The sequence below is a fragment of the Suricata suricatta genome, chromosome 12 (genome assembly GCF_006229205.1).
Source record: "Suricata suricatta isolate VVHF042 chromosome 12, meerkat_22Aug2017_6uvM2_HiC, whole genome shotgun sequence".
Taxonomy (NCBI): Eukaryota; Metazoa; Chordata; class Mammalia; order Carnivora; family Herpestidae; genus Suricata; species Suricata suricatta.
Genome location: NC_043711.1, coordinates 8,644,089 through 8,658,017, shown reverse-complemented (window position 1 = coordinate 8,658,017; position 13,929 = coordinate 8,644,089). Strand labels below are relative to the sequence as shown.

The following is a 13,929-nucleotide window of genomic DNA, read 5'->3' as shown; positions in this document are numbered from 1 at the left end:
TTGGCCATCCTTCCTCACATACAGGCGGAGGCCTCCCAGCCCCACTCTCCCCTGTGTCTCCAAACCCCCAGACTCCGGGCGACCTCTCTGGCTAGAAGGACATCACCAGGAATGCACCATGCCAGGGCTCTCTGACCCCACTCTGCCTCCACCTCCCCTCCTGAAAGGGACAAACACATGACAAGGCTCCTTCCCAGCAGAAGGGCAAGTTCAAGGAGGCCGTAGCATACCCTGGAGGGTCTCTTGGACCCCAGGCTCTGGGAGCAGAGCCCCAGAATCACACACATCCTTTATTCCTTCTCCAGCCATGCCACCTCCTGAAGCGCCACGTGGGGCAGAACAAGAGCACGCGAGGGCCACGGGTGACAGTGGCGCTTGGAGGTAAAGCAAGGCCCCCGTGCTTACCACCATGTCAAGTTCGCTTGTCACCAAGCCCGGCACCACCAGCTCAGCTCAGCCCAGCTTGGGTCCCTCGGCCCGTCGTAAGAGGAGAGAAGTACTTCTTTTAGAATAAAAAGTAACCCCTGTCTGAGCCCTTGCCACCCCAGCCCCTACTCCTGGTTTATACCAGGAAGAAGGAGTGAGTGGCACCCTGCTGAGCATGTCCGTGGGGGACAGGGGCAGAAGGCTGGATTGTCAGATGGATACTTTTAGGTGGGGGGGGGGGGCCAGCCAGGAGAAGACATTTTCTAGCCAACTGCGGTGGCTTGGAGAGAAGGCTGGGTCTGCTCCTCACAATCCTGAGACCCTCTACCCAAGCCCCGCCGGTGCCCATGCTGCACCGCCTCACCCCTACTGCTTTGGTGGGGCGCCGTGTGAATCAGAGCAATCCCAGCAAAAAGTCCTACCTTCATTGAAACTATCTGGAGGCCAGGGAGCTAGAGTGTAGATGGATGATTGTGAAATGACCTCAGTTCTCCATTCAGCTTGGGTCAAGGAGCCGGACCTCAGCCGGGACAGAAATGGCTGCGGCCACACTCGACAGGGCATGAATTCACTCATATTCCCGGGCAAATGATCTCATCAGAGCTGGGGGGCAGGCGGGGATGCCTCCTCTCTCAGGACACCTGCCTGCTCAGTCCAGGAGCCAGGAGGCCGGCCAGAAACGGTCTCCTTCATCACACACACTTCGTCCTCCCTCGGCCTCATGCTGGCAGCCGGCAAAAATTTGGCCTGAAGAAAAAGAGCCCAGGGAAAAGGCTCGGCAACAGGGATCTAGGTAGAGAGCAGGGTGGGAGGAAGCCAGAGAGAGGTGAGCACTGATTTCCATCTCCGCAGCCCTAGCTCTGACATCAGAGGGTGCAGAAAGCCCTTGCAGAGGATCTATCTGACAGACAGACGCGAACTTGAGGCTCCATGCCTCCCCCAAGCTACTTCCAGCGCACCGGGCTCACACCCTCCCCACTCTGACTTGCTGCAGAGACAGAGCATGAGAGGATAACTTTACAACAATTGTTTTCTTTAGTCTCAATTCCAGAAAGCAAAAGGACGAACAGAGGAGAGGACTGGCACTTGGTCATTCTTTCATGAGGGGCCGCGATGGTCACACAGGGCCAGATGCAAGCCTAGAAAGATCTGTGGAGGGAGGAATGGCTGTGGGGACAGGGAGGGAGAGGTGGGGGTCCGCTCCCTCCAACAAACTGTCAAAGCCACCTCTCCGAATGAGAGAGAACGTGAGTGAGTAAGGAGAGAGGCCTCAGATCCCACTTTCTCATCCCTGGAGTTGGGAAGCAGAGAAACCTCCGTGCTGATCCCAGTCAAAGTTACTTTCCCGACGCAAGGCTCAAAGTTGCCCCAAATTTCATTTCTGGATGAAGTCACACCACTCCTCCCAACTTCCCAAGCAGGCAAGGGAGTGACCACAGCAGAAAAGTGAGTTGCTTTTCTTTTTTATGAATGAACAGGAAGGAAGACACACACACACACACACACTTGCGGGAAAGAACATTCACTAGAGCTGAAGTTAAGCCACATTCTGTTACATTTGCATAAAGAGAGAAAGAAGGGAAACAAGGGGGGAAAAATACCGGAATCGTGGAAAGGAAAAAACACACACATACACACACACACACACACACACACACACACACACACACACAGAAAAAGGTTTGGTAGCCCTCTCATTACAAGTTGGTTGGGCATAATGTAAACACACTTCAGCCTTGCTTAATCACAGAGTGCCGCCCGTTTAGGTTTCAAAGGCAGCAGTAAATTGGGCGTAGCTGAGTGGAGGCTAAAAATTAACCAGCCATCTCTGTTTCAATTTGTAAGAAAACAAAAGCGGAAAGAAATTATAAAAAGGGAAAGGGGGGGGGGAAGGCACGGAGGAAGGGAACTGAACCACCCGGACCCAAAATGCTGGGCGGAACTAGAAAAGCAAAGCGGAGGCCTGGAAACACTTGGAACACAAAAGGGAAACGGGAATTTACAGAGTTTGGGGATTGTTTGCTCCTTTCAGACCTCGGCAGCAACTACGCCACTCCTGGACATGCCTGTGCCCGAGACTGCCTCTCAGCTCCCCAGCAGCGGGGTGGGGGCCCTGGGCATCCGTCCTGGGGTCTCCCCACCTCAGCTGGCAGCCCGCACGCCTCGGAGGGGGAGTGCAAGGAATCTCATGCTCCTTCCCACTCTCTATGAAGTCAAAAGACTTTCCTACTCTCCGACAGCCAAATCCCAATCCCAGCCCCAATGGCTCCTGCCTGGGCATCTGGGCCCCAGAATCCGCCCGCCTCTGCCTTCTCCCCTCTCTCCTATTCATTCTGGCTCAACACCCGGGGTTTTACACGCCCCTCTCTCCGCCGAACTGCCGCCCACCCGGCTTGTGCCAAATCCCGCTTTTCCCCAGGACTCTCCGGGAAGCCGCAGGCAAGCCAGCACCTGGTTCCCAGTGCCTCTTCTGACTCATTTTAAATCCGAGCGGCGAGGGATTTCCGTATGTGTGCGGTGGAGTTCATCACCAACTCTCACCATTGTGGATAATTCTGGGGCAGCCTGGCCCCAGTCCTAAGACTGGCAGCGCCTTTGGGGGTAAGGTGAGTCCTCCAAAGAGGGAGCCGAACGCCAATCCGGCAGGTAACGACGTGTGGCAAGGGAGCAAAGGAGGAAGGACAGAGAGCGTGGAGGGAAACAGAAGAAGGTACAGGGAACATCAAACACGCCGCAGCCCTGGGCAGGACAGGCGCGCTAGTGAGGCCTATTGCGTGTACCCTTCGAAAAGAAGAGGAACAATAAACAAAACAAATGCCAGCGAGTAAAATAAAATGCGAGGGGGGGCAGCAGCGAGGGGGATTGAAAGTGACCTACCTGGAGTGTGGACAAAGTAAGCCAGATAAAGATCCAGTTCTTTGATTGTGACTCCAATGTGATGTGGCTGGACGCAGAGGCCGGGGTTCGAGCACTGGGGCGACTTGTAGAGCCGCTCCCCATCAGTACTTTCCAGGGGGATCCCCTTAAACAAAATCACCATGACCAGGTCCAGCCGCCACACCTTGTCGGCCTGGCGCAGGCAGTCAATCCGCCGGATCTTGCCCTTCTGGTCGGGGTTGGAGAGCACGCAGCAGGGGGGCTTCTTGCCCGTGATGGTCAGCACGAAGTCCTCACGGAACTCGGGCCGGATGTCCTTGCGCAGCTTGGCCAGCAGCCGGGATGCCCACTTCTGCTTGATCTCGGCCTTCTCGCCCAGCAGCTCGTCCTTCACCGCCCGCTCCTCGTCCTTCGACATCCGCTTCTCGTGCTTCTTGAAGTACTTGCGCTTCCGCGCCTGCAGGTTGAACCAGGTGTAGGAGAAGGCGCGGACGTGAGGCAGCAGCGCCTCGATGAACGGATGGAACTCATCCTGCAGGCGGCAAGCCGGGAGCATGCGGGGCGAGGGAGGACGGGGAGGAGGGGAGGACGGGGTGAGGGGGAAAGAGAAAAGGAGAAAAGAAGCGTTAGAAGGGGGGCACAAGAAAAATCGCCTCCTCCGCCGCCGCCGCTGCCGCCGCCCCCCTCCCACGACGAGGTTCGCTTGTGATTGTTCTACGGAAGTGTGGTCTGGAGCCACCAGCAGCCCGGCCAGCCCATCGCAGCCTCAGCAGCCAGGGACAGAGGCACCCAGAGCCTGAGCACACACCTATTCTCTCCCTCTCTCTCTCTCTCTCTCTCTCTCTCCCTCTCTCTCCCCCTCTCCCTCTCTCTCCCTCTCTCTCTCTCTCTCCCTCACTCACTCACACACACGCGCGCACAGACAACGTTGCCGTCCACACACACACGCTGCTGGTATCCCCGCCAGGCTCTGTCGCGCCCATGACATCTCCATGTCCTCCCGCAGCCGCCAACTCCGGTCCGCTCGCCCCGGTGCGGCGGCCGGTGTGCGCGGCCTCCCGGGGACGCACAGGCGAGGCGCGCAGGGGCCCGCCTCGTGTCCTGACACCGGTCGATTTTTGGCCACCCCCAAAACCAGAGAACATGACATCCAGGAGCCAGCGAGGAGCCGGATTTGGCTTTCCCCTCCCCACGCTGTTTTCATTCTCTTCTCTCCTGCTCCAGTTGGAACACCCACCCCAGCATTTCTTTTTTTTAAATCAGATCTAAACCCTAAATATGTGATTGCAGCTTTGTTACCGACGCCGACACTAATGTTAATCACGGTGATAAGGAACAAAACACTTCTGGTTAGCACAAATAAGGGGGTGGCCTCAGCCACATTAGGGATAAAAGCCTCGTGGGGCGTCCTTCAGCCCCTTCCCCACTGACCCCTTCACCCTCTTTCCCACTCAGTCAGGTGACAGAGGGCTGGGCTCTCGCTCTTTGGTTTTTTTTTTTTTTGGTTTTTTTTTTTTTGCTTGTTTGCTTGTTTGAAGTTTAAATAATAATTGATTTCTGTTTACAAAAATAAAACTGGAAAAAATTAAATAATTACCATTGATCTGAAGCACCCGGCAAAGCCCAACGCCCGATTCTGAGCTTCTGGACTCAACAGAGTTGTGAGTTGGGGGCGGGTGGGGGGAGGGGGAGGGGGAGGAGCAGGGGAGGAAGGTAAATGTTTTAAAGGGGGTTATTATTGGTGTTCTGGGGAATAGGGGCCGGGCTTGGGTGGATTCTCAAACCCTTCCCCCTCCTCCCCCCTCCACGCTCCATTGCACAGAAGGGGGAAATTAATATTTTTTTTGAAAAGGAGCAAAAAGAAAGAAAGGTCAGGGATAGCAAGCAGAGAGAGGGAGCGAGCCGGTTGCCACACACGCCAGGTAAACAAAAGCCAACAAAAAAAATGTTCAATTTCGCCTCCTGTGCATCCTCTTTCAGTTTAAGAAAAAAGAGAGAGAGAAGGAAAATATGCAAAATTTGAAAATCAAAACCTACCTCCAACCACCACCCCCAACACACAGCACACCCTACCCCACCCCCCACCCCGTCCCCCCCCCACCCCCGTGCAAAACAAAACAAAAACAAAAACCAGGAGGGGGAAAGCGGCAGCTGAAGAAAAAGGCTTTCGGCTTTGGCAGCGGCACAGGGGTGTAAACTTCTGCCGCCTCCCTCCGCCTCTGAGCCTGATCGCAGGCAAAGGGGGAGCTCGCGGATTCCCGGGGAAGAGGACGCGTTCGGACCGGCTGCAGACCGTCGCTGGCAGACGCGTGCAAAAGAGAGAGGGAGTAAGGGAGGGAGGGAGGAAAGAAGAGAAAGAGGGAGAGAGCGAGGGAGGACCTGGATGGGATGGTGCTCCGTGTGTGTGTGTGTGTGTGTGTGTGTGTGTGTGTGAGAGAGAGAGAGAGAGAGAGAGAGAGAGAGAGAGAGAGAGAGAGTGCTGGTTGGGTTTTGGATATATATATATATTTTTTTTTTTTTTTGCTTTTCTCTCTCAAACTCCCTCTCTCTCCCCTTTCATGCTCAATCCCCATCCATTTGCCTGTGCCAAAGCCAGTAAAAAGGGGGGGAAGGAAGAGAGAGAGAGGGAGACAGGGAGAGAGAGAAAGAGAGAGAGAGAGAGAGAAGGATCCACCTATTTGGCAATGAGACATCCTCGAGCAGCCAATGGCTGTGTCCAAGGGGAGGAGGGAACCGGGCGAGCCGGGAGGGTGGGGAGAGCCCCCGGCAGTTGGAGACCAAAAACAATTTGCCCAATCGACAAGTTCACGTCTAATGAACAAGCAAAGTCCAGCAGTTATGAATTTTTCATTCCAGGCTCCCACTCGGGTCCATTTGGCAGCAGCCAGCCAGCAAATTCGGAAGGGGGGGGGCGATAAGGGCTGGAGGGACTAGGGATTGAGGAAGACACGGATTTTTTTTTCCCTTTTTTTTAAGCCAGAAAAAGAAATAAATAAAGGCCTGGCTCGGGCGGGCGCCCCAGAAGGCCTTGGGGAGAGCAGCTGCGCCTTCTCTGTGTTTTGGTTTCAGTCTCTTTCTCCCGGGCCCTCACACTCTTTCTGGTTCTATTTCTTTTTTTATTTATGGAGCGCACAGGGGCGAGTGGAAGTTTTCCTCCCTGGCCATACCCGCGAGCCTGCGCTGCTATGAATAGAAAGAGAAGAAGAAAGAGAGCTCGGAAAGTGTCTGTGCCAGAAGCACTTCCAGGGCAGGGACCTGGCACCCAGGGTGCGGCCACCCCTTCCTCCCCGGGCCTGGCCGCCACCGCCACCGGGCGGGCGGGAGCACTCCCAGACGAGGCGCACCCCCCGCCCCAGGCCCCCAGCGAGCTCGACCGCCTCCCTGAGCCCACACCCAGCCACGCACGCTCCATTAGCGGTGACGAGGGATGCCAACGCAATGCAGCTCGGCTCGGGGAAACTGCAACAGTTTATTAAAATAGCCTCCTGTCACAGCACTCCGCTGACAAGCACTACACGCAGCCACAAACACAACAGCCAATCCCAGGGAGAAGTGACAAAGGCAGGAAGATGGACACTACTTCCCAACAGTCGCTGAGTCTTGTGACGCCTCTCCAGCTTTGCCCCGTCTACTTGATCCCCGCGGTTAGGTTAGGGTGTCCTGGTTGGGGCAAGGATGACACGCCCCTGTCCCCCAATCCAGTTCAGACTATAAAGGGCCGAAGCCCTAGGGAGCATGGTGCAAGGGCACACAGAAAGAAACCCCTAGGAAAGGGGGAAAGCTAAGAAAGGAAACGACAGAAAGCAAAGGGGTCTAGCAGGAAAAGTGGGGCAATTCTGGGGAAACCAAATCACAGAGGAGAGCCCCCCGGCCCCCACCCCAACACCCCTTCCAAGCCAGGCAGGAAGGTGGGCACGGGAGAGGGAGGCCAGGAGCGCCCTGTCTCCAAGGGGCTGTCTCTACTAGGGACGACGGAGCAGCCTTCCGTAGGCCCTGGAGCCACTGTGGGCAGGAAACGAAGGGGAGAGGAGTCGGTGGACAGACCTGAGGAGCCTGGTGCGGCTCAGAACGGTCCTTACAGCTCCCCTCTCCCCAGGCAAGGCTCAGCCCTCAGCTGGCATTGGGGGAAAAAGGTCACTGCTCACTCGTGCCCCTTTCTTCCCCATCTGAAACCCTGTGCTCAGTGGCCTTTATGCTGGCAGGGAGGCTCCCGGAAGAGCGCCTGGGGTGTGCCAAAACAAAACATGCAGCCCTGGGCTGGCACTGAACCCTGACAATGAGAAAGGTGCCGGCCAGCACCTGGGACCCCAGTCCAGGTCCTGAACAGTCTGAAGTGAGCTCACAGCTGACCCCACGAGGCACAGAGGTGAGCAAGCAGGAAGCCGGTGCCACTGCGGACAGGCTCTCTGAGTAGCGTTCAATAATTAACATCATGTTAATAACCAGCTTTGGTCCAATTAGCCAAAGACGTTAACTGAGTGACACGAGACACCAGACGCTACCTCTCCACCTTGAGAGAAGGCGATCTTTCTAAAGTCAAGACGGGGCGGTAAAAACTACAAGTGAGTTTATGTTTGGCACATGGGTGTTTTTCTGGTATTTTGATTTACACCAAGTATCAGACACCAAACAGAATACGACCACCATGAGCCTCCCGGACCATTCTGGCATTTTCCGTCTCACAGACCACAGGGTCACGAGGAAGAGATGCGCTGAACATGGGTTGAGTCTGAATCCAAATCCGGGGACGGGGGGGGGGGTACAGCTGGGGGGGGGATGGCAGGTGGAAGGATCTGCGTGGAAGTTAAGGAAATAGGACAAGGCCCATGATTCACTCCAGGATGAATGGAGGGGTCAAAGGTCGACAGAGTGGCAGAGAGACTGGACACAGAAGTGGCCCAGGAGGGCCTGGGGTGGGGGGCGGGTCTCAGTAGAGCCTCTGGGATCCACCCAGGGCCCACGGCGACCCCTCAATGATCCCTTAACGGGAGGGGAGGAGCGACAGGCCCTTCCCAGGGGAGTAACACGGAAGGAGAACAATCGTCGATTGTCCTTCTGCTAGTTGCTGTAACCTTGAAGGTGGGCAGAGTGGGTTCCCAGGGTGTGCTCTCCCCTCACCCCGTTCCCACGGGGGCCACTGTCTGGGGTGTGACGGAGAGTTTACCGGAGGAGCCGCCAGGGTATTCCTAACTCTTGGCGAGGGAGGGGAGAAGGTCTCTCTCTGTCTCTTTCTCTCTCTCTCCCTCCTGTGGGCACACAGAGAGAAGAATCACTTGGGTTCCACTGGAAACACTTGGTATGCTCCCACCCCTGCAGCCTCCTCCTCCTGCATGCTGCTGGTGGTGGCTCGTGGTGGCTCGGGGCCCTGGACACGCCCCTCAGGAGCCCCAGACAAAAGGGGACTGTCCCCCTTTTGTTAAGAGAGTGGAGGCTCTGTTGGAAGATTACCTGTCCCAGACTCGGCCTCCTTCCCTTCTCCCCTCCCGCCTGGGCTGGGAGCTCAGAGGCTCTGCCGCTTGCACACAGACGGAGCCCAGACAAAACCCCCTCAGACAATTCGGAGCGTCTCTGGGGCTGAGTCACCCACAGGTGCAAGGGTTAAGGGGATGGAGGGAGCAAGGGGACAGGCAGGCCTCGGAGCCACAGAGGGGAGAGGGGAAGAGAAAAAACCAAGGAGGGGGAGAGGAAGCCAGCGGTGCTGGTAGGGGCAGTGAGCAAAAAAAGAAAACTAAAGACAAGAGAGAGGAATAAAGGAAAAGCAGGCAATTTGGGGGGGGGGGGAGCGTATTTTCTTGGAGTAAAATAAAAATGGAGAAGCCAGAGATAAGACTCTAAAACTCAACATGAGCTTTTGGTTTATAGAAAGGAATTTTTCTGCCTTTGTAAGAGAAGGGGCCTCTCTTATTATGGTCAAGTATATAGAATTTGATTTTTTTAAAGCAACAGTTTTCACTGAAACATTTCTGAAATACCCATGCCAGTTTCAGCCATCACTAGGAAAAATGTGCCTCCCAAAGAAAAAGACTGATTAGACCCCAGAGAAAAGAGGAAAAGAAAAAGGGAGAAAGAGAGAGAGAGGAGAAAACCCAACCTGGACGGAGAAACCAAGCTGGGCCCAAAACTGCGAAGAGAGAAAGACAAAGATGGAGGAAGAGAGGACAGGGCCGAAAAGAAAAAAGAAAAAAAGAAAAAAACAACCCACGAGTAAGGACAAAACACAAGGGCTCTGGGTCAGGGGCAAAAAAGATAATCCAGCGAAGGAAAATGACCACTTCTATCTCAAGAAAGTAAAACGTGTGGTTTTCCCAAACTCCACAAAACAAACGAAGCCTTGTGTATTATTTAAGGGAAAATAGGAAGATTCATATAGAACCCTACTCAGTCTTCCAAAGTCTTCCAGGAAACAAAATCATTTTTCTAGGCTGAGACAGGTTTCCAAAGACCCATACCTGCCAATAATGAAACATTGAGCCGCCTAAGAAGTTACATCTTTAAGAACAGGGCTGCTGTTTGAATGTTTCTTTATCCTTAAAAAAAAAAATCCTGTTCATCCATATCCTGCTTGCTTTAAGACCCAAATTTATTCTCTCAGACCCTGGACACATGCTAATTATATATATATATATATATATACACTCCATGCTAATCTGGATAACCACACACAGTAAGTGCAAATAACTGAAAAAGCTCAAGGCCTACATAGGAATAACTAGGTATTTCAGTTTGCATTTTACTACTGCATATCTACAGCCTGGGTGAAAAAGGAAGCAGGACATTTTTAAACGCCACAAATAATGCCCTGATTAGTCTGCCCAATTCCTGGGATTTTATCATTCATCCTTGGGCTGAACCCAAAGAGGTCCACTTAGGATCCCCAACATCTCCCGTCCTGTCCCACAGAAGAAGGGACACAGTGGAAGACACACAAGAAGGCAGTGTCCGGACTCTGGGGCAGCGATGGAAAGAAAACTGTACGAAGCAGAGAGCCGGGCCAGGCAGCTTATCCTAGAGGTAGGTGGGGCCTCCCCTCCCTCCGGGGGGTGGGGGAAGGCGGGAAGGGGCTCTGCAGCCAGAGTAAAATCATCCAAGAATCTGGAAATGCCAAGCATGGAAACCAGAAAATGCACATTGCGAGGAGGCTCAGGGAATTTGGACAAAGCGGGTTTTTGGCTGACTTGGGCCTGTTTTCCTCTGCTCAGGAAAGGCAGGCCCACACGGTTTTCCCAGTGTCCTCACGCTGGCTGAATGGGATCGCCCCACACCCCCATGCTGGACCCAGGACACGGCCTGCATCAGAACCAGGCCACGCATTTCTCTCCTAGAAAGCCGCCTCCCTTTCCCTTCTTTTCCTCCTCCTGTCTGCAAACCGGGAAGGTGGCCTGGGATCGGGCCAACAGACAGCCCCGTTCTGACTCCCGACACTACCCTGCTCCAGGCACATCACCCCTCACCCTCCTGGCACCACATAAAACAGGGTAGGCACAGAGGTCTTGGGGGGACCATCTATTCTCTCTAGTGCATCTGGAAATCTACCTCCATCCTCTACAGAGACTAGAAAACCAAAAACTCTAGTCTTTAATTCACTATTTAGCTTCGAACTTCCTTGTGTCACAAAATAGAAGTAAAAGCCCGGAGGAGGCCAGAACCCAGTCCTCCGGCTGCGGGGATCCTCCGAGCGCCCAGGGAAGATAGATGACAGTCACTGGCTTCGAGGGGCGAGAGTAGTGCAGAGCCTGAGTCTCCCACCACTGAGGGCGACTGGAAAGTGTCACTCCGTGATGGCCAAGCCTTCCCCCCCCCAGAAGAAGGAACCCCCACAAGCCAGCTTCACAACTTTCTCCGAGAACTCAAAAACTGCCCAAAGGCACAAGAAGGGGGAAGGAGCACGTGAAGCAGAGGTCTGGGCCCGGGCCACTGTAAAAATAACCCAGAGGCCAAGAGAAAAGGCCGGAGCAAATGGCAAAATGTTGAAAATTCACCCGAGGCCGCCCCGGAAAAGGCTTGCGGCTCCTCCAGGGGAATGTCCCTCTCCCTCCCCACATCAGTCCTCCCCGCACCTCTAAGACTCCTCCTTTGGCCTTCCCGGGCCCTCTTCAAGAGCTCCGTCGGGGTCCTTTGTGACACCCCTTTGCTTTACCTGGTCTGTTCTCTCTGCCACCGGACAGAAGGGCCGAGGCAAGAGGGGAGTTTCTCCAAACTCCCCCAGTGCCCTGGGGCCGGTCTGCACACCTCACACCCCTGGCCCACAGAGAGAGCCTATTTCTTGCAGTTGCTGCGGCAACAGGCAGTGCCCAGGGCCCGGGGCAGAGGAGCAGGGTGGCAGGGACAGGAACAGCCTGGGATTTTCACCACTCCAGGGCTCAGGGTGGCTGGGCCGGCCCTGTCTGGGCAAGCGGCTTCCCCAAAACGTACAATTTTAGGAGTTGGAAGGAAGACATTTTTTCAGTCCCTCAAAATGCATTGCTCCTCCCTCCCCCAACTATTTTATTATCAGGATCACCGCCAAGAAAACCAGAGAATCCTCATCCCCCCCCCCCCCCCCCGTGTCTAGCCCCTGCGGAGGCTGGCACCGGGGGTGCCGGGAGCCCGGGACCTGACCACCCCTCGGCCACAATCCATCCCTCTCCTGCGCTCCCTTTCTTTCTCACCCTCTCTCCCCCTCTGTGTCCTCCAGCTCCAACACAAACTGTTTGCACGGGAAGTCTCCCTCTATGACCCGATTCAGCACACACAAGAGAAAACTGTGGGCGACAGACCCAACGTCCTAACGAACTTGAGTTAATTAATGCTAAGGAAGAAAAGAGGCGCCCTCGCTCTGTTGAATCACGGTTCACTAGCCCTTTCAATGTGCTGTGGGTGGAGGAAAAAAAAGAGAGGCTTTTTGGTTCAAATATTTTTGGGGGGCGAAGGGAAAACAAAAACACCGCGGAAGGGCCGAGGGGGGTGAGGCGGGTGTACCTGCCCAGAGGGGCAGAGGGGACAGCAGCCCAGAGCATACTCCCTGAAAGTTTCTGGCCTAAACAGGCCTAGGAAGGCCGTGGAGGGGAGAGCAAAGGGAAGGGACTATCAATTGATTGCCAGCCTGTTCAAATAAATTGCTTAAAAAAAATTATACTGTCAGACTAGAAGATACATGTGTATATATTTAAAGCCCAAGCCCAAAAGCAACTCGATTTGAACAGAGCCGTGAGGATGTTTTAGCAGAGCAGAAAACCGAAATATGGATGGCACGCGTACAAAAATGTAAGTGTACAGGAAAAAAAAAGAGAGGTGCCAATCGGGGTGGGGGTGCGGCGAGAACAGCTGCAATTTTGCTTTCCAGATGTTGACAGCAAAATGTAATTGGCAAGTAACTTCTTCCTTAACCACTTTTCATCCTTTGGTCCCGAGATGTGAAAATCCGACAGCTCGACCCGAGTCTGCAGGCAGTTTTCTGGTACTCCACACACACGTGGATGGGCCTGGAAGCCTCGTGGGCCACACGCCTGTGCGCTTTTTTATCAGTCCACTAATTTTTACAAGCCCTCCCCCCCCCAGGTCCTTAGCGGGAGACCTGAGCAAAGCAGGCCGGAGGACATTCTTATTTAAATCATCATTTATTACCATTATGATGACTATTATTTTGTGAGGGTAAAGCCTTTTCTTTTGAGGCTGGGTCTTCTTTTAAAAAAAAACCTAAACTTTTTAACTGAAGTGTGTGTAAAGAAGAGCACAGATCCCACACTTGTGAGTCTGGTGTGAGGTACACATTCACAAAGTGGACACACCTGTGTCACGCCACCCAGATTGAGAAACGGACCGTTTCCAGCCCCGCTGAGCAGGCCTTCAGCGTTGAAGCTGCGGAGCTCTCCTGGGTCATATGCCCTAGAAATAGCTCCTGCCCCACCACGAGTGTCAAGTGTGAGCTCCTCTGTGTACCCCTGTGTTAACAGAGCAGTGTGCACTACTCATGTGACCATAAAAAAGTGCGCGGTGACAAGAAGTCCCTGGAATCCTCGCTGCTCCAAAGGGGTTTCGCCTGTCTGTCCCTTTTCCTCTCTCTGTGCCTGCCCAGCTCTGATCCCGACTGTGCAGCGGGGCTACCAGACCAGCAGGGCGTGTGTGTGTGTGTGTGTGTGTGTGTGTGTGTGTGTGTGTGTGTGTGTGTGAGACAAACAGGGCCCACCGAGCTGAAAGCCAAGGGGAGTAAGAGACCCTCGCTCATCCTGCCCGCAGGCAGAGACTGGGTGGGGGTCTCCAGTGAGTGGGGGAACTGGGAGGGGGGAGTAGCTCTGCAGGGCCATAGATTGCTGAAGGGTAAATGAGCGCCTACCCAGGCAGGCTGCCCTCATTCCTGTCCCCAAGAGTCTAGCAGGGAGAGGGGTGAGGGGGTCCTGGGGCAGAGCTGCCTCGGGAAGGGAGGCCCAAGCCTCCTACATCTGCCTCCCCCTTCCCTGGCTCCAGCCCCAGCTGGCTCCCCCCCTCACTTTCACTCGCACTAAATTTACTTTATAATTTTAAAATTAAATTTTAAAAAAAGCAGGAAAGAGAAAGCACTGAAGGCAAAGTACCTCCCACAATATCTCTCCAGGGGGGGGGGATTCTGCTTATGTAAAAAGACAAATGCAAGGGATCGCTGAAAAGTCT

At 54.3% G+C, this 13,929-nt stretch overlaps 1 protein-coding gene across 1 annotated transcript in view; it reads right to left on the bottom strand.

The window, feature by feature from the left end:
- NFIX (nuclear factor I X) overlaps positions 1–5,356 on the bottom strand; it is a 53,564-nt gene extending 48,208 nt beyond the window's left edge. The window contains exons 1-2 of the mRNA XM_029916598.1: positions 4,901–5,356; positions 3,304–3,835 (exon numbers count right to left, since the gene is read on the bottom strand). Coding sequence (XP_029772458.1) covers positions 3,304–3,835; positions 4,901–4,903 — 535 coding nt within the window. The 5' untranslated portion in view covers positions 4,904–5,356. The remainder of the gene's footprint in view (positions 1–3,303; positions 3,836–4,900) is intronic.
- Between the last annotated feature and the right edge of the window lie 8,573 nt (positions 5,357–13,929).